General features: G+C 41.2%; 1 protein-coding gene across 1 annotated transcript in view; it reads right to left on the bottom strand.

Annotated features, from left to right (window-relative positions):
- Positions 1 to 25,209, bottom strand: part of LOC114455649 (multidrug resistance-associated protein 9-like) — a 73,432-nt gene that overhangs the window by 10,887 nt on the left and 37,336 nt on the right. Inside the window, 12 exon segments of the mRNA XM_028437026.1 lie at positions 24 to 213; positions 4,801 to 4,938; positions 7,109 to 7,275; positions 7,278 to 7,337; positions 7,424 to 7,603; positions 9,621 to 9,724; positions 9,812 to 9,910; positions 10,028 to 10,072; positions 11,987 to 12,077; positions 13,212 to 13,346; positions 17,079 to 17,282; positions 20,337 to 20,409. Of these exon segments, the coding sequence (XP_028292827.1) occupies positions 24 to 213; positions 4,801 to 4,938; positions 7,109 to 7,275; positions 7,278 to 7,337; positions 7,424 to 7,603; positions 9,621 to 9,724; positions 9,812 to 9,910; positions 10,028 to 10,072; positions 11,987 to 12,077; positions 13,212 to 13,346; positions 17,079 to 17,282; positions 20,337 to 20,409 (1,486 nt within the window).

Genomic DNA, 25,209 nt, shown 5'->3' with positions numbered 1-25,209 from the left:
CATGTGTCACGTGTCAAACCGACCTGTGTAGTATAAGACAGCACCAGGCCTTTCAAAGATGGACTGATGATGTCATTACTGGTGAGAACTACAGCAAGAGACACATACCCCGTCATGGTCGCGAACAGGAAGTCCAGCCAAAAGCTGAGCCACCGTGTGCCGCAGTGGAACAGCATGAAATGGTTTGAGTTGATGTCGCTCAGGAGCTTGAACCTTAAACAAGATTAATAAAGTTCTTATCCATGATAACAGGAAAGTATCAGCTGCTGATATTTAGTAACACTTTACTTGAAGTTTTATACATAAGGCTGACAATACGCTGTGATTCTTATGACATGACACTTGTCACTAGCATGAATATGGTGCCATTAAGGCTGTCATTAAGTGTTGTTCGTTACCCTAACCCTTCATTACTCTAACTCAGAGGAGGGCAACTTCGACATAAGGGGCCACATTATCAACATTCACGTCAGAATTTAGAATAATGAGCGATCCTAGCATTAACACAGTTTAGTTTATAGGACTAGTTAGTACAATCCCTTGCATAATCCATACTTGGTCTAGAGGTGGGGTTAAAGGGGTAAAAGCTTCACAGGGGTCTTCAGGTGGGCACCCTTCTTCATTGGTGCTTCATTGAAAGGCCCACGACACCTCCAACTGGCGTCCCAGGTTTGCCCCCCTCTGCTTTTACCCCTCGATGGTCACTTTGCAGCCCAGCTGGGATCCTTTCTTTTGATCCATAGCCAGCTGCTGCTTTGTTCAGCAGCATCTGACAGTGACTTAACAGCTTGCCGGAAGGCCTGTCCTCACACTCCCATTTCCTTGAGAAGCTTGGTTGTGGATGTGGCAACAAATCCTTTACACCCAACCTCAACCGGAAGCACCTGGGCACACCAGCCATGTTGTTTTGCTTCAGTAGCTATGTTGGAGTACTTCAGTCGCTTACGCTCAGATGCTTCACCAACTCCAGCTTTCCATGGTACTGTTAGTTCCACAATGAAAAGCGACTTCTGAGAGGTTGACTACAAGACCAGGTCTGGCCTGAGGTTAGTTGTAATGATCTCAGACGGAAAGGTGAGTCTCTGGTCTAAGTCAACCTGCATTCTCCAGTCCCGGGCAGTGTCTAGGAGGGTTGCTTCCACTCTTGCAGATGGCTTTGCTGGAAGTTGTCCTGCTCTTACAAACAGGGTGGTGTTTCTATGTCTAGGCAATGGAGGAGGGAGGGAGTTGTTGGTAGTTCTGATTCCTTCCTTCCAGGGTGATTGTCAATTGTCGTAGAACCTTGTTGTGTCTCCAAGTATAATGGCCTTGCAGCCAGTGAGGATGTGTCTCAGGGTTGCAGGGGTTTGACACAGCGCACAAGAAGGATCTTCTCCAAACCATTGGTTAAGGTTTGAGGGTGTGGGAAGAACATCATTTGTGGCTCTGATGATGAAGCTGATTTTGTTTCCTTCCGTCTCCCAAAGCTCCTTCCATTTGAGCTTACGATGCTCAAGGTTTTCCCAGCTCGTTCATTGGCCCTGTTTGGACTGCGAGACTGCCTTTGCACATCTGTCTGTCTCCTCTTGTTGCCGCACCTGAGCAACCACCAGCTTTCTCCTCGGGTTGATGTTGCCTTGTTCCATGTGGGTCTACTTGTCCCAAGTCTGAACCCACCTCCTCCATGCTGCACTTGTCCCACAATGTCTCCATGCCTGAGAGCAGATTTTGCTTGCTGTATGGCCTCAGATCGGATCCATTTCCTCCCAGTTGCCATTCTGGGAACAGCCACTCGGCTCATGTCATCTTGGGACTCGGTCAGCGTCATGTTCAGCCTCACTTTGGTGCATGTAAACTCCTCTGTGAGGCTGGAGACAGGCAATTCCAGGACACTGTGTCCATACAAGTCGATGTTGCTAAGGCAATGCGGGAGGCCAAGCCATTTCTTGATGTATGAACTGACTGTCTTCTCCAGCTTCTCAACTTTGGTCATGGGGATCTCGTAGACCGTTAGGGGCCACATCAGGCAGGGGAGCAATCCAAACGGCAGGCACCACAGTTTCAACTTGCCAGGAAGCAAGGTCTTGTCTATGCTGATAAGACCTTTGATGGTTTCTTCCATCAGCTGATCACACTGGTCTGCGTCTTTGAGGCTGGCATTGTACCAGCCCCCTAGGGACTTAACTGGCAGTTCTGACACCAACGAGATGGGTGTATCCTTGATGTGGAACCTCTGGTCCAACAGTTTCCCTTTCACGATGGATAAACTCCTAGATTTACTAGGTTTAAACTTCATCCTTGCCCATGGAATGTTGGCCTGAAGCTTTCCCAGTAGATGTTTGGTGCAGGCAACGATTGAGGTCAAGGTGTTCATGTCATCCATGTAGGCACAAATAGGAGGCAGATGATGTCAAGAGTGCAGACGTTATCCTCCCACAACCCATTTGGAAGCTTGAATAATCAATTCCATTGTCATGGTGAAGGCTATAGGGGAGATGGTACATCCAGCCATTATTCCCACCAAAGATTGCCATGATGTTGTGTATTCCGTTGTTTGGATACAGAATTGCAGATCTTGGAAGTAGTTTCTCACCAAGTTTGTGATTGTATCTGGGATGTGGAAGACGTTGAAGGCTGTCCAGATGAGAGAATGAGGGGCCGATCCGAAAGCTTTGGCGAGATCCAAGAATAAGACGTGCAGGTCTCTTCCTTCACTTCTGGCAGATTGGATTTGGTGCCATATCATGCTGGTATGCTGCAAGCATCCTGAGAAACCAGGTAAGCCGGCTTTCTGCACAGATGTGTCAATGAAGCTGTTTTGCTTCAAGTATGTTGTCATCCTTTTAGCCACAATGCTAAAGAAGACCTTTCCTTCCACATTCAACAGATTGATCTGGCGGAACTGATCAATGTTTGAGGCATCCTTCTCCTTCGAGATTACCACTCCTCCTGCTCTTTGCCACACTTTTGAGATGGTTTGTTTTGTCCAAACCTTCATTTATCTCCACAGAATGCGTAAGATGTTTGGGGAGTTTTTATACAGCCGGTATGGAACTCTGTTTGGTCCTGGAGCTGAAGCTGCCCTTGCCTTCCTTAATACTTCCTTGACCTCGCTCCACTTTGGAGGACTATCATCCAGTTGATAACCTGATTGAGGAATAGGTGGCATGTCTGGTGGTATCTCCCTCTGTTCATATCTTTGGCTATCTGTGTGGGTTGTTTTCAGGTGGTCCTCTAACTCCCTCTTTGGCACCTTCAGTGACCCACTCTTCTCCTTTGTGAAGAGTCCTTTCACAAATCTGAAGGGATCCTTGTAAAATGATGTTCTTGCCCTTTCCTTTCTTTTGCATCGAGTCCTGAGATTTTCAGCTCTCCGCAGTCTTCCTAGGCATCCCTTCAGGTCTATTTGCAGGAGGTCGATGGCCACTCTTTCCTCCACGGAGGCTTTCTTCCATTGCTTCCTCAGCTCCCTTCTCTCTTTGACAAGGCACTGGATTTCTTGCTGCCTTCTGGACTTGTGAGGGGTTGTTGGTTTCATGTCCTTCTTTCCTGTCTTTTTTTCAAATCTTTCTGCTCCATAAGAGTAGATGAGGTCACCCATTTGCTCCAGTTTCTTCTCCACAGTTCCTCTGATTTCGTCAAGGATCTTGCTCAGGTCTGCATCAATTGTTGCCCACTCTTTTTTGCAGCTGGACTTTGGCCACTTTACCTGAGGTCTGTGGCCTTGAATGTTCTTCTCCAATGCAGGTTGTAAGTTATTTGGTTCCAAGTTCTGTGATGTTGCGCTTGAATTACTTTCAGCCACTGGGGTGCTGATGCTCGGTGGACTGTGGGTTAAGTCCTGCCGCTGAGCTTCACTCGCCTGACTTGACCTTTGTCTTAGAAGACAATGGTCAATGCGAGGTCCTGGCCTCACTTTTTTCAAGCACTTCATCTGCCCTTGATATATTCTTGGACTAGCCAAAACAACATACTTGGAGCTCCGGTCCTTCAGCTGATGTTACTTGCTTGGTGCCGTTTATCTGATTCGTCGTCGTGTTCTTTCCAGGGTCAGGTACCAGGTTGTCAGCCGATGAGTCATCATCCGCCCCCGTAGACTCGAAGTGTGTTTTCCTCTTTGGATTTTTGTAGCAATAAGGGGTAGCCTTTGTGCACTTATCAAGTGACGGAGCCTGCCATCATGGATAGCTAGTCCATGACAGCCCACAGGAATCGACAGAGTATATATATATATATATATATATATATATATATATATATATATATATAGTGCTTTTTGTGCATTTCTGTTGTCATTTTGCATTTTTTGGAGAAATGTTTGTGTTTGTGGTTTTCGTTTTGCTTGTTTAGTAGTACTGTGGCTTTGTAGACTAATCGTTTGTGTTTTTCTTGTCTTTTTGTCTACTTTTGTTTTAATTTTCTGTAATTTTGTCTGTTATTTGGCATAATTTTGTGTATTACTGTTGTCGTAGTATTTACTATATATTTCTTGTCTTTCACTGTATTTTCCTGCAATGTTGTAATTATTAGTATTTTTTAATGTATTCTTGCTTTTGTTTTATGTATTTTTCTGTCATTTTGTATGTTTACTTTAGGGATCGCATAAAAATAGACCAAGGGCCGTATGTGGCCCCCGGGCCTCCAGTTTGCCCTAACCTTTAAAGGTGTCATAATTTAGTGAACAACACTTAATGACAGCCTTCATGATACCTTATTCATGCTAATGACAGCGTAATGCCAGCCGGTATAAAACTTCAAGTAAAGTGTTGCCAAATATTTTATAATAAAAGGAGATAGTTGGCATAATGACTGATATCATACTGCTTTATGTGGCTGTCTCTTCTGTTGTAGGCGTGGATGGTGCTCAGGCCCTGCAGGGTGGAGATGGTGGCGGAGATGCAAGGAGAGCGGCTAACGTTCTCCATCTTCTTCATCTGACGGATGCTCCTTTGGAACACACTGCAGGAAAACATTAGATTATTACTGAGATTCTATCCATCATCCATCAGTTGTTATTCATTGAGACAGCATTGCTAACCCTTATTCCAAATGTGTCAAACTCAAGGCCCGGGGGCCAAATCCGGCCCTTTAGAGCAACAAATTCAGCCGGCTCAAGAAAGTAAAAATATCAGAGAAAACATGAAACATTTTGTAAATTATCAACTAATTCAGTTGTAGATATTTCAGCTCCCCAAATACAAAAAATAAAATAAAATCCACAATATTTGCAGAGCTCAGTATTCCAGTTCTTATATCACATGACGGCAGTCATTTTTAATCTGAAATTGTAAAAAAAATAAAATCTGGTGAATTTTCCTCAAATTATTCCATGAAATTTTCCCCAAAATCCCCATATCAGGGACTGATATACTCAGATAGTTTGTCATTTATATATTATTTATTAGGGAAAGTGCAAACACGGCACATTAATGTTCAATTTGCTCTTTTACCACACAAAAAAAATGTGTGGCTCACCTAAACTCAAACTGTTCCATATTTGGGCCCTGAACTAAAATGAGTTTGACATCCCTGCTCTACTCTATTCCACCATAGTTAGTGATATGCAATAACAAAACTCTCTCCTGATCTACTCTGGTCTTTGGAGACAGCAGACGTGTTTTCGTTTGCTCCGATAACACGACCTTGGCTACAGCTGGCTACAGCTGAACAGCCTGAACAGCCTGAAAAACTGGGCCCAAGACTGAAGGAAAATGGTGAAAAAACCGCAGGGAGGCCCTTCAGAACCCAATTCGGGTTTGGAAGAGGTCAAGGAGATGATACGCGAGGGTCTACAAAACCTATCTGCCGAGATAAAGTCGTTGGAAAAGACGCTGGAAAACTCACTGGAAAGACTACAAAGCGAAACAAAGGTACTGAAAGAAAAGAATGAAAGAAATGCTGAAGAGATAAAATTGTTGAACGCGAGGTTGAACAGCTGGAACAAAAGGAAAGAGAGAAAGATGTCATCATCACAGGCCTAAAGAAGGGAACGAAGGTGTACATCAATGAAAACCTGACGAAACAAAATGCAAGCATTGCATGGAAAGCACGCCAAATAAAAAAAGAAGGAAAGATTATGAAGACTTGGTCAAAAAACTGCAGGATTTACATCCTGGAAGAAGAGAACGGAAAACCAGTTCTCGTCAAAACGATGGACAACTTGGGAAAATACGAAGGATCCACCTAAACAACAACACTACTGATGGTAATCATGGATATGGACCCAGATCTATATAAACACTGGAAATAAAACTCAGACTGTGATTATTTTACGGAGACCGATTTAAATGTGAAACCAAGAGTAAAAAAGGTCTGTCATTTATTCATTTCAATTGCTAGGTGGTGGGGTGAGTAAGGATTACATTAAATTTAAATTCAAAGTGTTTATTGTCATATGTGCAGTTAGAAACACGTTTCCAATGGAACTAACAACAGCTGGATTACCCTTGATGTAGAGACAAAACAAGGTGACATTGTGGATGAAAAGGGAAAAACCTTCCAAACACCTTCGAAAGAGGAACTATTCTTGAACTGGAGGAATGCTAACAACGTCTGGCAGGGAACAAGGCGAACACAAACAAAGATAGAGAGGACAACACTGACTACAGATGGACGTTCAGAAGAAATCAAGAATGTTTGACCAGAGAGACATGTAAACCCATGTAAATTTGCGATGGTAAAACAGGGGACGGGACCCGGATAAGCAAACTGCTTCTCTCGTCTCCTTTTTCGGCATGTACAAAAAAAAGAAAAAAAAAAGTGAATGTAACCATGTCGGAAATAAACTGAATAAATAAAAAAAAAAAAAATCAGTTCTGGTCATACTGCCCTAAGCAGGCCAGATACCATTGTACACTGATATCACACACCAAGGCCTCTGCCTGAGGAAACTCTGCCATGCTTTCACTACTGCTATCAGCAACATACAAAACCTGGAGGGCAATGAACAGCAACAGATTCACTAAGGCACACATACTGAAAGCTGGTTTACCTCAGAATCTCAGACTGGTCTGTTCTCCAAAACACTTTGAATAATAAACCCTGTGTCCACATCTGACCAGCAACCCTAAAGCTTGACTCTGTCTCATTCATCAACAGTTAGATATGTTTAGTTCAACAGTGAACTCACAATAAAATGAGAGTGAATAACACTCCAATGACGAGCACAGCTACCAGCAGGGGTGGGAAGACAGCAGAAATAATGACAATGATGAATGAGACCAGCAGAACAAACTGCAGGAAGGAGTCCATGTTCAGGGGAAGCACAGCGTCCACCTCCTCTTGATCTTTGGAAAAAACGGTTTCAGAATGCGGCCTGTCGGCGTCGTGTCGAAGAAGCCCATGGGACTGGCTACAATCTAGATACCGCAACACAGATGTTGGTCAGGCACTGCTGCTCATTGTTGATATTCATATCAGTAGTGTAGAAATGATGAAGGCTCACCTTCCTGAACATGGTGTTGTGAAGTTTGCAGGCAGCCTTTAAGGTGACGTGAGTGTAGAAGAAGCATTTGATAATGGCCAACAACAGCGTGACTATTACCATCAAACCATAAATCAGCTGGTAGAAGTGCAGTGATGGGTTTTCAGAAATGTCACCAGAGCTTGCTGTCGTGCTGTTGGACTGACAGAAAATAAAGACATTTATTGGGATCACGGAATCAATTTACTAAATATAATTTATTCAAAAATTATTGTACATTTTTATACTCATTTTGCAGGTGAGCCTAAAGAAAAGTTGCATGCACCTTGTTTTGCAGCAGGTTCATGGTGGCTTTATAATGGTTTTGCTACAGTAATATATTTTCCTTTAACCTCATTCAGAGGGACAGAGTTGGAAAAGTTCTGTCTCCTCCATCCCTTGTTATTCCACATTTTGTAAAAAAACAGTTCCAAACGGGCCAGTTGGATTTCCCCCCATTAATACGTCATAATCCCGTTAGATCTCGGAAGCTGAGCAGGTGTGGGCCTGGTTAGTAGGTGGATGGAAGACCACTGAAAATTCCAGGTGCCATGGTGAGGTGGCAGTCACCTCAGTGGTATCTGTCATTGTGTCCCTGGGCAAGACACTTCACCCACATTGCCTAGTATGAATGTAGTACATGAGTGAGTGTTGGTGGTGGTCGGAGGGGCCAATGGCACACTTTGGCAGCCTCGCCTCCATCAGTCTGCCCGAGGGCAGCTGTGGCTACAATAGCAGTTTGCCACCACTAAGTGTGGAGTGAAAATATAATCACTTAATTCTGTAAAGCGTCATTGAGTGCTTTACGTGCACGATGTGCAGCAGGGGTGAAAGAAAGAAGGTAAATAATAGTAAATGAGCATTTAATGACAACCTAATGCTATATAAACACAGCCACAAAAACAAAGTTAGCTCGCTAACATACCTCTGACCAAGTGGTTGCTACAGACACGGGCGTCAGCAGACTCTGCTCCTCCCAACCGCAGGCGTAGGTTTAAAATCCACTTTTTATGGCGTTGTTCTGTGAGCTTTTTACATTTCTCACCTTTGTGAAGGATAATCTTTGGTACTCTATAAAATCTCTCTTCCTTTTCTTGGTTAGAATGATTGGAGAAACCGTAAACCACAAAACATGGACATTTTGAAAATTTCAGACGGCAGATTCTCAGGCTTCACTACCTGCTCTCTATCTGAATTTAGCGTTCTCGCTTTGTCGCGATGCAGCAATGTGAGTGATGTCACGTGAATCAACAGAGCAGGCCATAGACATATACACATTCTGTTGGCTGATCCTAACAACACCTCGAGGGTACGTTCAATAGCACAAATGTAAAACAATTACACCACAGTATATTATAGATTCATGTCCACTGACAGTGAATGACAGTTTTAGTTTAGCTTATAGGACTAGATAGTACAATCCTTCAGAAAATCAGTACTTGGTCTAGAGGTGGGGTTAAAGGGGTAAAATGATCTGGTGAGTTTGTGACCCAATGCGATGCAGCGGTTGAATAAAACAATGGGCTATCACCTGAAATGGACTATTTCTGTGGTCAGAAGAGGTGAGGATGGAAAGAAAGAGACGTCGCAGCTCATGTGAGTGTTTGAAAAGGCTGAGAGTAGAGAGTTTAATTCCCTACCCAAGTGCTCACAATCAGTTTCATTTTTAGCATCCATTATACTGCCTCACTTTTATGGGATGATCTGACGTGTTTATGACCGAATGCGACGCAGCAATTGGACAAAACACATGATTATCACCTTAAATGGACTATTTCTGTGGTCACAAGAGGTGAGGACGAGAAGAAAGTAACTGTTAATGATTTACTGCTGCTGCTGTGATAAACACACACGCTGAAGCAGCACGTGTGTGTTTACGCCCACTCATGCATATGCACAAAGGCCCAAAAACTGCCTAAAAAACAGGCTAAAACTCCAGAAAACAGACGAGTTTGGGAAAATAAACCTCAATACTATATGTTGTTGGCGTTCTTAGAACAATTGAAGATGGGTGAAAAATAGCATAAAACTGGACCTTTAAGTTTGAAAAAGAACTGAAGAGTAGAAAAATACACACAGCACAGATTTATGGGCCAGTACATACACTGCGGGTGCAACTTTAAGATCTTCAGTTGGATGATGTGTTATAAAGACAAAGACAGAAAAGCAGGACTCTTACCCCATCTCCCTGTTTCAACCAGAAACTGAGCCAGTAATTGCTGAAGGTGGTGGATCCAACCAGCAGGAGAAAGTTCAAGAAGACAAAAAAGCTGATAAAGTAGCCTGCAGTAACACAATTACACTTAGGGTAGTAGATACACAAGCGGTTGGTTATTGTGAGGAATTATGATGATGAATGTGTGTGCAGACCTCCAGCAGCTCGGACGTACTGGTGATAAACTTTCCAGGGGACGGATCCTGCAGAGGAAGCCTCCAGGCTGACCAGCTGGTCCTTATTGTGGCCAGTAGCTTATGAGAACAAATTATAATATTCACGAAACACATACATCCCAAACAAAGGTGTAATAAATAAATAATTTAATCAGTAAAGTGATAAAATACCAAGACAAGGACTTTCAAACTTACAGATTTGGTCCACTGACATTTCATCCTCATCAGAGATGTCAAACGCTGAAAAGTAAAAATCACAGGTTAGACATAACTGACAGTGTTAGAGTCAAAGTCAAAGCTAGCATAACTAGCTTTATTCCCTGGAACATGATTTACATCCAACTAATATGGGGTGCCAATTGTAAAGTTGCACATGCTAAAATAAACAGAAACTTTTTTTGCAACATTTAGTAACAAACCACGTTTGCAAAAATATGTGAATTTTTTATTTAATGTTACTTATGACCAGATTTACAGCTATATTTGTGAAATTTGTGTAATTTCTTTTTTCGTAAAAATATGTCAATGTTAAATTTTAATTTTTAATTTCAATCTAAATCTAAATGCTAAATCTAAATGTTAAATCTAAATGTTATATGTTAAATCTAAATCTAAATGTTATATGTTAAATCTAAATCTAAATGTTATATGTTAAATCTAAATCTAAATATTAAATGCTATATCTAAACAGTGAATTTGCATATTAGCTAAATATTTGATTTAACACTAAATATTTAGATTTAACATTTAGATTTAGATTCAGTATTTAACATTAATCTGGTAATAACCTGGTAACATTAAAAAAAATTGACATGTGTTTTTTTAAACGTGATTTGTTGCTAAATGTTGCAAAAAGTTGCTGTTTATTTTAGCATGTGCAACTTTACAATCGGCAACCCATAAACTAAACCAACCAAGAGGTTTAGTTTGTTGTTCTTTTCATGCAAAACGTGAATCTTTCATGCATCCTGTTCTTTTCCCAGCCTCAAACTTCCATGGTGTCAAACTGTCTCTGAGTCACAGGGTTGTGGGTTCAAAAACGCTAAGTTTGCATGTTCTCCCGAGTATAACTAGGTCAGAGTCCTTTTGTTTTCCACTTAGTAGTTTTCTGTCAAGACCATTTGAGACCAGCACTTCTACTTTTCAACTTCATTAATGTGCTAAAAAGGAGAAGCACTAAGAACTGTTCCTGAGTAATTCATGTTATAGTTTTACTTCAAATATTTCCCCTGTAGCTCACTGATTGTTCTGCCTCTTTGGAAATATTTTTAGTGCCTTATGTGTCAAACACCTGCAAAACTCATACATCAGTCCATCTTATCTCTAGTCAGAAACACCTCTGAACACTAACTTTAGGCCTCATTCACCTGACAAACAAACATCTTATTTTCAGATATTTAAAATAATTCCGGATTGGAGATTTTTGCTTGTTGTCTTTGAAAGAGTGGCAGACACCTTGTATTTGTCTGTCAAATGTATTTAAAAATAAAACTAAAATTAAAGAGATCATTTATTTGTTTTATTTGTCCAATATAAAATAAATTCTGTCTGTTTTTCTTGTACAGAGCTTCCCTTGTCACGATCAGGGTCTGTGGGTTGATTTTTGGGTTGTTTTCAAATTAGCATCCCCTTGTTTAGTGGTGTAGTTTGTCTAGTTGTGTGTATTATTGGTTATGGGTTAAAAACTCAGGGAGTGCATTGTAAGGTGTTTCCGTCAATGTTGTATTCTAGTGACTGATTTATTTTTGTGCTTTCTCTGTGTTTCTCCGTGGCTCTGTTTCTGTTCATTGTGTATTACGCTCCCTGTCCTGTTGATGTGTAATTGCAGAATACATATTAAGATCTCTTCTCCTCCTATGTTCTCTGACAGGTGAAGCCCATCTTCCTGATTACCCTCACTTTTTAGGGTGTGCTGGAGTAGTGAGTGTTTGCTGCTTGATTGTCTTTGATGACCTACTCCAAGTGTTATGGTTTGTTTCTTTGAATTTAATGGTTTCTTAGACCAATCTCTTGGATTATGGATTTAATTAAATGGACTTTAAGTAACACCATTGCTGCCTCCTCATCCCTCTGCGTCTACCTCTTTGACAATCCTAAATACATTCCTTCTGTGTCAAAATGTACAAATAAAAAATAAAGCGGTTGTTTTCATACCAGGGTTCACAGTCCCACTCCCAGCACGACTTCTAATTTCATCTTCTATCTTTGATGTTAAATCTATAGACATCTCATCCTCATTTTGAATCTGAAATCAAGAGAAAATTGGAATGATCATGAAAACTGTTGAAAAACTGCTGAGAATGTGTCACATGTTGAAGTTGCTGAGGGGCAGATTCACAAAAATTCACTAAGATTGCAGCAATGATTAGCGCGCATGCAGAAGTGGTGCAGACCGCCCAATTTTAATGATCTTTTGCTTGTTGAATGTGGTGACGTCAGTGTGCGCAAGCACAGACATTTGAGGAAGTTAAAATGGAGGCAGATGGACTTCTGTGTCTGCTGCACAAACATTTAATAATGTATAAAACTAAATCAGCAAAAAAAAAATTCTTTTGTTTGTTTTTTTAAACAACTTCTAAACCTAATGATATTTGTTCCCCCTAATTACACGCGGGTGTTCCGTCAGGTCCTGTAACTTTGCTCGGATCAGTCCATGAAAAATAGGCAAATATGGAACGAAAACGTCCTCTTAATCTGTTGATGCAATGATCTGAGTTAATACAGCAATACAGTCTGTCAATCAGCACCATTTTAAGATGATCTCCTGACCATCATCCAGTAGGTTTGACCTCCTGATTAGTGCTGTGTCACCACACTCTCATATGCATCATCACTTTGCATATTACACATCTAATCAGCTGATTCTGGCCTGATGCTCCTTCCATCAACGAGAGTTTGAAGCTCAAAACATCACTGGAGCGGTGCACACAGCAGCATCCTCTCCCCACTGCAGTGTCACCAGAGTCCTAACGCACCACCGCAGGTGTGAAGCTTTTTCTCTCCTTCACACACACACACACACACATTTTGTGTCAACATTTACTACAGCAATGATCTCTGCGTGTGTGTCTGCACCTGCTTGTCAGTCGTACTATTTTCTTGTGCTAAAACAATCACAGCAAACAGTTCCTGGTTTGATAAATTGGATTAATCAAACCACATTTTTGTTCCCCTTGGGAACAAAAATTCATCAGAGAGAAACGTGCTAAATGGATTGAGGGCGCAATGCGACGTGCAGCAGCAGTGCACTCCTGATTCCCTGGGGTTTGTGCGGCTTATTAGCGCGTGGAGTGACGTTTGCACACGTTAAAATACCACTAAACCTTTAATGAATCCGCCCCCTCAGTGTCTATCATAGTAATTATTAGCACAGCCTTACTTTGGACTGCTCAGTCTGGTAGTTGCTGATGAGCTGAGCATAGCGCCCATCAGCTTCAATCAGTTTTTGATGGTTTCCAGCCTCTCGGACCTCTCCATCCTCCAAGACCAAAATGTCATCACAGAACTCCAAATACTAGGAGAAATATTTAAAGATAAAAATAACATGTCAACAAAACCTACACAGCACAACAGCTTTAGTTTTCCTTTACTCAAAATAGCTGTAAAGAAAATTAGATGTAATTCTAAAGACATTTTACACATGGAGATAAAGCTCTTCAAAATTTCAACAGAACAGCACCAATCTGCTGACACAGCACTGTTAGAAAAGAGCAGAGAGAACCATCAGAGACACGGTATCTGATGGTTACTGAGGCTCGCCTTGCCTCCTCACGCAGTATCATCACACACAGAACATGACTGTTCAATAGTTTCTTTCCTAGCACAGTAAGACTCCTGGCAAAAAAACCAACAAACCAAATAACAGGCATAGTGCAATATAACATGACATGATATCCACACTTAAACAATGTACTGTTACACACTGGCTCGGGGCTGTGCAATGAGCTATGCTCTCTATTAAGGCACTTTTCTTGTACAGTTGCACATGTTATATTTCTATATACCAGTATTTGTGTTTTTTATATCAATCGTGTCCTTTTAAATATTTGATGACTGAGTGATCGCATCAGAGTTCCTATATGTGTGGACTATTTGTGTATGCACAAATGGTAAATACAATTCTTGAGTCTTGATTCAACCTACCTCTGAGTGTCTTAAGAATAGGTACATAAATTATAACAAATGTTACTGACAAATGGTAATGAGACGGAATTGTAGTTAGTCTGCAGTAGCTGCAGACTAACTACAATTCCGTCTCTGGAGAAAGGAAAGACAAACTACTCAGGACTCATGGGAACATAATTAGGATAATATAAAGGGATGATGTGAAAAAAAAAAAATTAGCAGAAAAACACTGAATATATCTGCTTATTTGTTTCAGTATGTTAACTGGTTATGACTTTGTATGTTTTTACTGAATTACTTGGCATGTTTTTTGTTTTACTGTATTCGAATTACCTGGAATTATTGAAAATGATTATTATGTATTTAACCAAAGAAAGGAGGGGCTCCTACAAAAAAACGATGAAAGTTCGTAGCCTCCAGTCACCTGAAGTTAAAGCTGATTTCCAGGCAAGCCTACAGTCTAGGCTTGAAGTTGCAAGCAGCCCCACAGATCCGTGTCCTGAAACTCTTTGGAAACAACTGAAGACTGCTATTCTGCAGACATCTGAAGAAGTTCTAGGGATCACTTCAAAGAAAAATTGAGACTGGTTTGATGAAAACAACGTGGAAATTGAAGAATTGCTGGCGAAGAAGAGATCCGTCCACCAGGCCCACCTAACTCAGTCATCTTGTCCTAAAAAGAAAGCTGCCCTCTGTCTCATATGCAGCAACCTCCAGCGTAAGCTTTGAGAGATCCAGAACAAATGTCGTGTTCTGGAGTAGAGTACTCAACTGTGTGCCGACACCGTGACTAAAGGGGGTTTTACAAAACCCTAAAGGCGGTGTATGGCCCAACGCACCAGGTCCAAAGTCCATTATGTAGTGTAGATGGCCAGGCGGTCCTCACAGACGGGATGTCCATCCTTGGTCGCTGGTCAGAACATTTCCAGGCTCTCTTTGGCGCTAACCGCAGTGTCCAAGACTCAGCAATTTTTTGTGTCCCCCAACAACGAGTGAGAGCAGAACTCGATGTGCCTCTCACCATTGAAGAGACAACCAAGGCCATTGAGCAGCTGAAGAGTGGCAAGGCAGCAAGAGTTGATGGAATTTCACCAGAGATTTGGAAGCATGGAGGCACAACGCTACATACCAGACTCCTAGAGCTCTTTGTCTGTTGCTGGGAAGAGTACCGTACTTCCTCCCTCAATATTGGTGAGGCTGAGTTGGAAAACGTCCAGCAGTTCACCTACCTGGGATGCATAAGTTTCTCGGATGCCAAAATAGACAAGGAGATTGACAACAGACTGCGAAGGCAAATAGCACTGTCGGCTGACTGAACCAAAGAGTCTGGAACAACAACCATCTGAAGAAAGGCACAAAGATCAGTGTGTACAGAGCCGCTGTACTGAACTGACCACCCTCCTGTTCGGAACCGAGACATGGGTTACCTTTCGTCACCATCTGAGGCTCCTTGAGTGCTCCCATCAACGCTGCCTTCACACCATCCTCAACTTCCACTGGAGTGGCTTTGTCACTAACGTTGAAGTCCTCAAACAGGCGGAGGTCACCAGCATTGAGGCCATGCTGTTGAAGTCCCAGTTACGCTGGGCAGAGCACGTCTACAGAATGGAAAATCACCGCCTGCCTAAGATTGAGTTGTGTGGCAAATTCTCCACTGGCAGTTGAAACAGACGGGCACCAAAAAAGCGGTACAATGGCTCTCTCAAGAAGTCACTTGGTGCCTGCCACATAGACCTCCGCCAGTGGTCATCTCTTGCCACCAACCATGAAGCCTGGCAACATGTGATTCATCAAGCCGTCTCCTCCTTCGAGAACACCCGTAGGGACGGTCTTTGGGACAAAAGACACAGGAGGAAGGAGCGTGAAGCTGCACCAGCAGCCACACCAACAAACTTTTCCTTGCAGCCGCTGTGGCAGGTCCTGCCTTTCAAGAATCGGCCTTGTCAGCCACCAGCAAGTGTGCCACCGACGAGGACAGCCCCCTTCAAAAATCTTTGTTTGTTCGCGAAGCCAAGCCATGATTTACATTTAAAAAGTTACATCTAAAAATCCCTCAATATGAGTTGAAAATGATAGTTCTTCAATGATGAGAAAGAAGTTTGAGTGCAAGTAGAGTTGAAGCAAGTTAAATTTTCCATGACATTGAGGACACCCGTGGAGAGATGAGCACGAGCGTAGAAGATGCTGACTATGGAGGAGGAGAAAAGGTGAGCCAGCACCAGGTTGGGGATCTCCACCAACCAATGATAAGATGACAAATGGCCAAAGGGGGACAAGGAGAAAGACTATGAATATGTCAAGATTTTGTTTTTCTCGTGTAGATGAGGAGAAACCCAGTGCTTGTTGTTGTTTACACTGTAAACTTTGCTTGACATCCATGATTTGTGTGTTGGTCTTGACCAGATGGTGATCATGGAAAGCAGTATATAGTAAGGTGTTTCTAAGGGTTAGGTTTCATTGTCCAGGAGAAGTCTGAACTTTGAGAGAGAGAGAAACTGAAAATCAAGCCAAGGCCTTAAATCTGCACCGCACCGATTTTATCCACGTCAACAGGTCATTGAAGCTATAGGCGTGACAATAACTCTGACTGTACAGGCGGCAGATAAACTCTTGAATGAGAATAACATAAAAGTTTTGGTAACAGTTTACTTGAACTGTATGTGATGTATGCAAACAAGTGTGAAATGTAAATGCAATCTAACTCTTAAATTGAAAATTGATCACAAAAAACAAAAAAAACTTTCATATATACTGTAAGGCTGTAGTTACACTGTCATTATAATGACACAACACTGTCATTAGCATAAATAAGGTGTAATGAAGGCTGTCATTAAGTGTTGTTCGTTACCCAAACTCCTATCCTAAACCCACTAGATCCCTCCACCTAACCCAAAAATGCCAACATAGCCACAAAAGTGTCATAATATAGCAAAAGGTGTCATAAATTAGCGAACCACACTTAATGACAACCTTCATGACACCTTATTCATGCTAATGACAAATAAAGACAGTGTAATGTCAACCTTATGTATAAAACTTCAAGTAATGTGTTACCAAAATATCTAACGTCAGAGAAGCTGTGGCTCCAAACAAAACTGATCTGATATTCCAAATTTCTTACCTGTAGCTGGTGAGTAACGAGGATAATGGACTTTCCTCTGAGCTCTCTTTGGACGCATTCCTCAAAAATGTGTTTTCCCACATGGGCATCAACAGCAGACAGTGGATCATCCAGGAGATAAATGTCTCTATTAGAATACACAGCCCTGGCCAGGCTGATCCTTTGCTTCTGTCCACCTGACAGATTTAGTCCTCGCTCTCCAATCTGCAGACAGAAAAGCATTAAGATACTTCACTAGTGGATCTGAAACACTAGCTTAATGTTTAGAACAGAACAAGAACAACTGAAAATGGGAATTGATGTGACGTAGAAAGAAGAAACAGAAAAGCAGAGCTGATATATAAAGGTTTTAAGGGTAATTTGAAAGTGTGTCTCAAGACAAACCAGAATTGTGACCATGCCTAATCATCTTTTAATACTGTATCTATGCATACATACTTACATACATGTTTTCTCGGTACAATAATAATATGAATTAACACATCTGTTAATGCTAACCATGTGCAATAGGTTTAAGTGCAATAATATTAGCACTAACCAACCAGGCTAAGGGCGAGGTGCAATTTTGTATTTAAGAGAAATTATTAGCACGTTTGCACTTGATTGATAGATTCCCTGTATTTGATATGGACATCAGAATTACATTGTTAACCCAGATGCATTGTTTTGAGTGTTAGCACATGTGCTAATTTGCAACACCTGTCCGCAAGAGGCTTTTAAAAAGGTTAAAAGTAACATAAATAATAAGAAAGTAAGGAGGAAATATGCACTGCACAAAACATTACAAAAAGAAAAGCCATATTCAAAGTTAGTTACAGTCATTAGTTATAGATCAGAGGCAACACGGGCAAGCGAGAAACCAGGTAAAACTATTCATGTAAAAAATGCTGATTTGACTTTAAATGGTAAATGGACTTGATTTTATATAGCACTTTATCACCACACTGAAACAGTCTCAAAGCGCTTTACATATCAGCTCATTCACCCAATCACTCTCACATTCACACACCAGTGGGACAGGACTGCCATGCAAGGCGCTAGTCGACCACTGGGAGCAACTTAGAGTTCAGTGTCTTGCCCAAGGACACTTCGACACATAGTCAGGTACTGGGATCGAACCCCCAACCTCTCGATCAGAAGACGACCCTCTACCACCTGAGCCACGGTCGCCCTTTAGTCATTTCTTAGTCCATTATTGAAAGCATTGTCACTAGTCTCTAATTTTAGATGTGTGGTTAGAGAGTTCCACAGTTTTGCTCCTTTTACGGAGAAAACAGATTGACCAAAAGAAGTCCTGCTTCTTAGGACAAGTGTGGTCGCTCTGACACCTGGTGGCCAGTTTATAAAACAGTTGTGACTCGTGATTGTTCAGACATTTAAAAAACAACTTAAAGGAGCATAGGGCAGGATTTGTGAAAAAATGAACATTAATTTTAAGTATTTTAATGCTAATGGATGATGATACGCTCTAAACCAAATCAAACGAGCACACACACACATTTGTCCCTATTGCCTTGAACAGACTGTGTGATACATTTTGTACTGCTGTTCTGGGTCCACACAGTTCTGCGGACGTGAAGTCAAATGATGCTGATGGTGACGTCAAATGACCCTAGTGCGCATTCTCAATGACTTAGAGAGGCGGCCCACTACCGGAAATAAAAAGAATGAGAAAAAGACGGCTTGGAGACAGAAAGAAGACAAGCATGATGAACTAAACTACTGTTTGGTTTCACAGATGTACGCAGAGGCATGTGCACTGGTCAGTAAACAGTCACATGAACGGTGAGTAAATAAATAACCGTGTCTCAGTTGGAGTGTGGATCGGGTCGCAAATTCTCATCTGAGTCCAACCCAACAGTGAAAAACTTTTTTTCTCAAATAAATGACATATTTACGTTTGTTTTAGTGGTAAGCACTGATTTTTAACAAACAACTATTAATGTCAACATCAGATCAGCGCACAGCGAAAGAAACACAAACTGGATGCAGTGCACGCAAGACACCAATCGATATGACAGATGAAATAAAATCATTGCATGCATGTACAGTTTTGCTGCTTGATGAGACAGATTCCTTCTAATAAAACAAAAACAGTTCAGATTTGGTCTGACATAGTTGCAGATGTACTTAAACTGGCTATCATATTTTAGGTTTTTGTTTAAGATGACGCTAAGGTACCTGACATCATTCATGTCAACAATGATTTCATTGCTGATCCTGACCTGAAATTAATCATGTGCGAGCCTGCTACGCACATAGAAACATTTTTTTTTTTTTTACTTTTAGACTAAAGGAAGTCCACAAACTGCAACAGTTATTTCATTTATGTGTAAATTTAGTTTATCTGTTTCGACTGCAATGGCAGTTAAACCAACTATGATACCCCCTCGTGGCACCTTTGGGAACCAAACTTGTATTTTCTGCTTATTCAGTGTTTTAAACTCAATATCTCATTCAGTTTAAAGACTAATTGTATGGACTTTGGACAGGATTTTTCTTTTACTGTCATGTTCATAATTCCATGATCACTTTTATTGCAAGGTATTTAGAACAGGAGATATAAAATGTACTGACTATTTGATTTTGGGACCAATTTGGTCTCATTGACTCCCATTATAACCACATATTTTGGGGTACACTGTTACCCTGACATATAGAAGTGGTTTTCCCAAAAATACTGAAAAGGTATTTCCTGTTTTCCCAGTAATAAAAAGTAATAATGCCTCAAAATCAATTTTCTTATCAATTATTAACCTACTCTAGGCTGTAATAACATTATACCAAATACTTCATTTTGCACCTTATTTCTGAAAAAAGAAAACACATTTTGTGTTTTTCTCATTGAAATTTTTTATTTTTATGACAGAAAGGGCATACAAACATAAAAAAATATAATGAAACCTTTATGTCTACGGTTAGGTCTGAAGTTGTTGAAAAGAGCTGATAATTAAAAAGTGGGAAAAAAATATTTATATGTGACATTTTGATGACACTTTTATGAATGGTACCATTTTGTTATAAGCGCAGTGTAGGTTTTTTAAAAAAAAAAAAAAAAAAAAAGATGCTCATAGCTCTAAAAAGAGGTGCTTGTCATAAAATTAGAATATCATGAAAAAGTTGATTTATTTCAGTAATTCCATTCAAAAAGTGAATATTCATTCATTACACACAGACCGACATATTTCAAGTGTTTATTTTTTTAAATGTTGATGATTATAACTATTAAATAACTGAATAAAAAAGCTGTTTGCGTACCTCTGTTTGATCTCCATATGGCAGGATCTCCAGGTCTGCACTGAGGCTGCAGACCTCCACAACTCTGTCATATCTATAAATAAAAAATACAGGATCTGTAATAAGTTAAGATAGAGTTTTATTTCATCACAAATTATTAAATACGAACTATGTAACCATGTCACAGGGATATGTTGTATAACTCGTATTCTCCATTGCATCACTAAGTAGCCCCAACCAGTAAGTTATCATGGTGTTAATTCATTAACATGCTGTGGCTGTAAACCTATACTGTTATTGCCCTTTAACAGCACATTAAACAGTCATCCCTTTCTCTGGCAGCTCGTGAACTCATAAAAAGCCAAACATTGTAACTTGACAGACAGATAACAAAGATGACCTCTGACTGGTCGGTGATCATAGACTTTGTGGACTGGTGTGAGCGCAACCACCTGTGCTTGAACACCAGTAAGACGAAGGAGATCAATCAATCAATCAATCAATCTTTATTTGTATAGCGCCAAATCATAACCAATGGTATCTCAAGGCACTTTACAGTAGAGCAGTCTTAAGGACGGACTCTTCATTTTATGGATACACACATATGCATATATACGTATATACACATACATATGTATCCCACACCCAACATGAATTCATCATGGCGGCAAGGAAAACCTTCTGTTAAGCAGCAGGAACCTTGTGTGGATCCCATTCCTATGATGAACAGCCATCCACGTTATGCTGTGTTGGGTGTGTGCAGAGAAAAGGGTGGAGACAGAGCCGCTGAGTCTCTGTAACTCCACACTGAGGATCCCACGGACCTGCAAGACAAAAGCCAGAAGGAGTACAGGAGCAAACACACAAGGGAAGAAGCAGACATAGAGGGAGTGTTTGAAAGAGGAATGGGACCCTCTCCGGTCCCTCTCTAACCTAAATGACCTCTCTCCTAACGCCCTCTCCAACCTCTCTCCAACCGAGCATGCCAGACCCCCCCCCCGGCAGTCTATGCCTATTGCATCTTAATTGTGAGCTATGAGCTGGTTCCTAACTAAAAGCTTTATCAAAGAGGAATGTTTTGAGCCTAACCTTAAAGGTAGAGAGGGTGTCTGCCCCCCGAACCGTGGTTGGTAGATGGTTCCAGAGAAGTGGGGCCTGATAACTGAAAGCTCTTCCTCCTATACTACTTTTAGAGATGAATGGAACAACGAGTAGTCCAGCATTTTGAGAGCGTAGTGTTCTGGGGGGATTGTATGGCACTACAAGCTCCTTGAGATAGACTGGTGCCTGTCCATTTAGGGCTTTATAAGTGAGAAGAAGAATCTTGAATTCTATTCTATATTTTATGGGAAGCCAATGCAGAGAGGCTAATACAGGAGTAATGTGATCTCTTCTCCTAGTTTTAGTCAGTACACGTGCTGCAGCATTTTGAACCAGCTGAAGTGTCTTAAGCGACTTGCTCGGGCAGCCTGCTAAAAGAGAATTACAATAATCCAGTCTAGAGGTAACAAAAGCATGGACTAGTTTTTCGGCGTCGCCCTGAGACAGGATAGATCTGATTTTAGCAATGTTACGGAGATGAAAGAAGGCAGTTCTTGAAGTTTGTTTTATGTGAGAGTTGAAGGATAAGTCCTGATCAAATAGAACCCCAAGGTTTCTAACAGTTGTGCTTTGTGCCAGAGTAATGCCATCTAGGGCAGTTAGGCTAGCATAGGTTTCTCTAAGGTGTCGCGGGCCCAGTACAATGACCTCAGTCTTGTCTGAGTTGAGAAGAAGAAAATTTTGGTCCATCCAGGCCCTAATGTCCTTTAGACAGGCCTCAAGTTTAGATAGCTGATTTGTCTCACCTGGCTTCATTGATACATACAGTTGGGTATCATCAGCATAGCAGTGGAAGTTAACAGAGTATTTTCTCATAACATTACCAAGGGGGATCATATAGATACAGAAGAGGATTGGACCTAGCACAGAGCCCTGAGGAACCCCGTAGCTTACTTTAGTGTACACAGAAGACTTATTATTCACGTGTACAAACTGGTACCTATCAGATAGGTAGGACTTAAACCAGTTTAGGGCAGTCCCTGTGATTCCAAGTAATTTCTCTAATCTCTCTAGTAGAATATAGTGATCTATAGTGTCAAAAGCTGCACTAAGATCTAATAAAACCAGCACTGACAGTCGTCCTTCATCTGAAGCCCAGAGTAGATCATTAGTTACTTTAACTAAAGCAGTCTCTGTGCTGTGTTGAGCTCTAAAGCCTGACTGGAAGTCCTCGAACAGGCTGTTGTTTTGAAGAAATTCACAGAGCTGAGCTGCCACAACTTTCTCAAGAATCTTTGAAATAAAAGGAAGATTAGATATAGGCCTGTAGTTTGCTAAAGTGCTGGAATCAAGAGTAGGTTTTTTGAGAAGGGGTTTGATTACAGCTACTTTAAAGGACTGTGGCACGTAGCCTATTGATAGGGATATATTTATTGTCTCCAACAAAGATGGGCAGACTAGGGGAATAACTTCTTTAAACAGCTTAGTTGGGATCGGATCTGAAAGGCAGGTCGATGGTTTGGAGGATGAAATAATAGAGTTAAGTTCCTGAAGTCCTATATGTGTGAAACAGTTTAGGTTAGGCCTATTTACATTTAATGGTACAGCAGGCCCAGGTGAAGGCAGGGAGTGGCTAATTTTATCTCTAATCTTGTGAATTTTATCGTTAAAAAATGTCATAAAGTCCTCACAGCTGAGGGCTAGAGGAATCATGGGCTCAATAGAGCTCTGACTTTGTGTTAGCCTGGCTACAGTGCTGAAAAGGTACCTCGGATTATTTTTATTTTCTTCAATTAGTGAGGAATAGTATGTAGATCGACTATGTCGTAAGGCTGTCATGTATTTACTATGGCTTTCTTGCCAAAGTATTCGTGACTCCTCTGTTTTATTGGAGCGCCACATTCTCTCTAATTTACGGGTTGTTTGTTTGAGTGTGTGAGTTTCAGAGCTAAACCACGGAGCTTTCCTCTGACGTTTAATAGTTTTTTCCCTCAATGGGGCAATTGAGTCCAAGGTGGATTTTAGTAGACTAGCAGAGCTATCGACAAGCAGATCCAGTTGAGAGGGGTTATAATTAATATCATAGTTATTTATTGGATGGTGCACTGAGTTTAAGGCAGCAGGAATGGCCTCTTTAAATTTAGCCACAGCACTGTTGGATAGATTTCTACTTGTAACTATTTTATTGCACAGTGCGAGATCCTCTAGGATAATGTTAAAAGATATTAAAAAGTGATCTGATAGCAGAGGATTTTCAGGGTAGACTTTTAGTTCATTAATATCAAGGCCATATGTTAGAACAAGATCAAGAGTATGATTTAAACGATGAGTAGCTTCATTAATAGTTTGAAAAAAGCCAACTGAGTCTATTAGGGACATAAAGGCTGAGCTCAGGCTATCACTATCTTTGTCCACATGGATATTAAAATCTCCTACTATCAGTATTTTATCAGAACTGAGGACTAAGTTTGATATAAACTCAGAGAATTCTGATAGAAATTCAGAATAAGGGCCTGGAGGACGGTAAATTATCGCAAATAAGACTGGCTGGCAGGTTTTTGATTCGGTATGAGATAAATTTAGAACCAGGCTTTCAAAGGAAGTGTAATTGGCCTTTGGTTTAGGATAGATTAGGAGAGAGGAATGATAAATAGCTGCTACACCACCTCCACGGCCTATGTCTCGTGGCATATGAGTATTTAAATGACTGGGAGGAGTGGCTTCATTTAAACTAACATATTCATCTTGATACAGCCATGTTTCAGTTAAACAGAATAAATCAAAGTTATTTTCTGAGATAAGGTCATTTACTAGTAGAGATTTGGATCTCAGTGATCTAATATTTAATAGAGCACATCTAATGGTTTTATGTTTTGGTGTTTCTAGATTTGAGATTTTAATTTTTTTCAAATTTTTATAATTGATAGCTCTTTTATTTGATTTTATGTTAAAATCATTGTGAAATATGGGTCGGGGGACTGACACCGTCTCCATAAAATAATATTCATCACCATCACAACAGTTGTCATGGCGATGAACACAGCTATCCTGATAGCAATTGGAGGGAAACTGTCCTAAGGCAAGCGCAGAGGGGTGTGGAGGACTCCCCCTCTGTAACATGGTCTCATTCATGAGATGTCATAAATGTGCCATGTTTTCTGATAGTAGAGATGCTCCCTCCAAAGTAGGATGGATTCCATCTCTTCCTATCAGGTTCGGTTTTCCCCAGAAGGATCTCCAATTATCAATGAAGCCCACCTCGTTTTCTGGACACCACCTCGATAGCCAGCGGTTAAATGATGACATGCGGCTATACATGTCATCACTGGTCAGATTTGGTAAAGGACCAGAGAAGATTACGGAGTCCGACATTGTTTTAGCATAAGCACAAACTGATTCAATGTTCACTTTGGTTGCTTCCGACTGGCGACGTCGGGAGTCATTAGTGCCGACATGGAGGACTATCCTATCAAACTTACGATTACTCTTTGCCAGCAACTTTAGATTTGATTCTATGTCGCCCGCTCTGGCCCCTGGGATGCACCTCACAATGCCCGCTGACTTCGCTAGCTTCACGTTTCTCACTATGGAGTCGCCAATTATCAGAGTTTGTTCCCCGGTGAGTGTGTTGTCCTCACAGAGGGGGGAGAACCTGTTTGAGACGTGAACATGGTGGTGTCCCGAGCGGCTTTTTGACCTTCGACTATGCTTACCACGGACAGTAACCCACTCATTGCTGGCCGGGGGGGAGGCTAAGCTAGAGCTAGCACGGTCCGCACCGGCTAGGTCCTGCTTGCGAGATGGTGATCGACTTCAGGAGGAAGTCACTACCACACTCACCACTGAACATCCA

This window comes from Gouania willdenowi, chromosome 3, assembly GCF_900634775.1.
Source record: "Gouania willdenowi chromosome 3, fGouWil2.1, whole genome shotgun sequence".
Taxonomy (NCBI): domain Eukaryota; kingdom Metazoa; phylum Chordata; class Actinopteri; order Blenniiformes; family Gobiesocidae; genus Gouania; species Gouania willdenowi.
The sequence above is the reverse complement of the archived record's forward strand: the minus strand, read 5'-3'. Positions and strand labels throughout refer to the sequence as shown.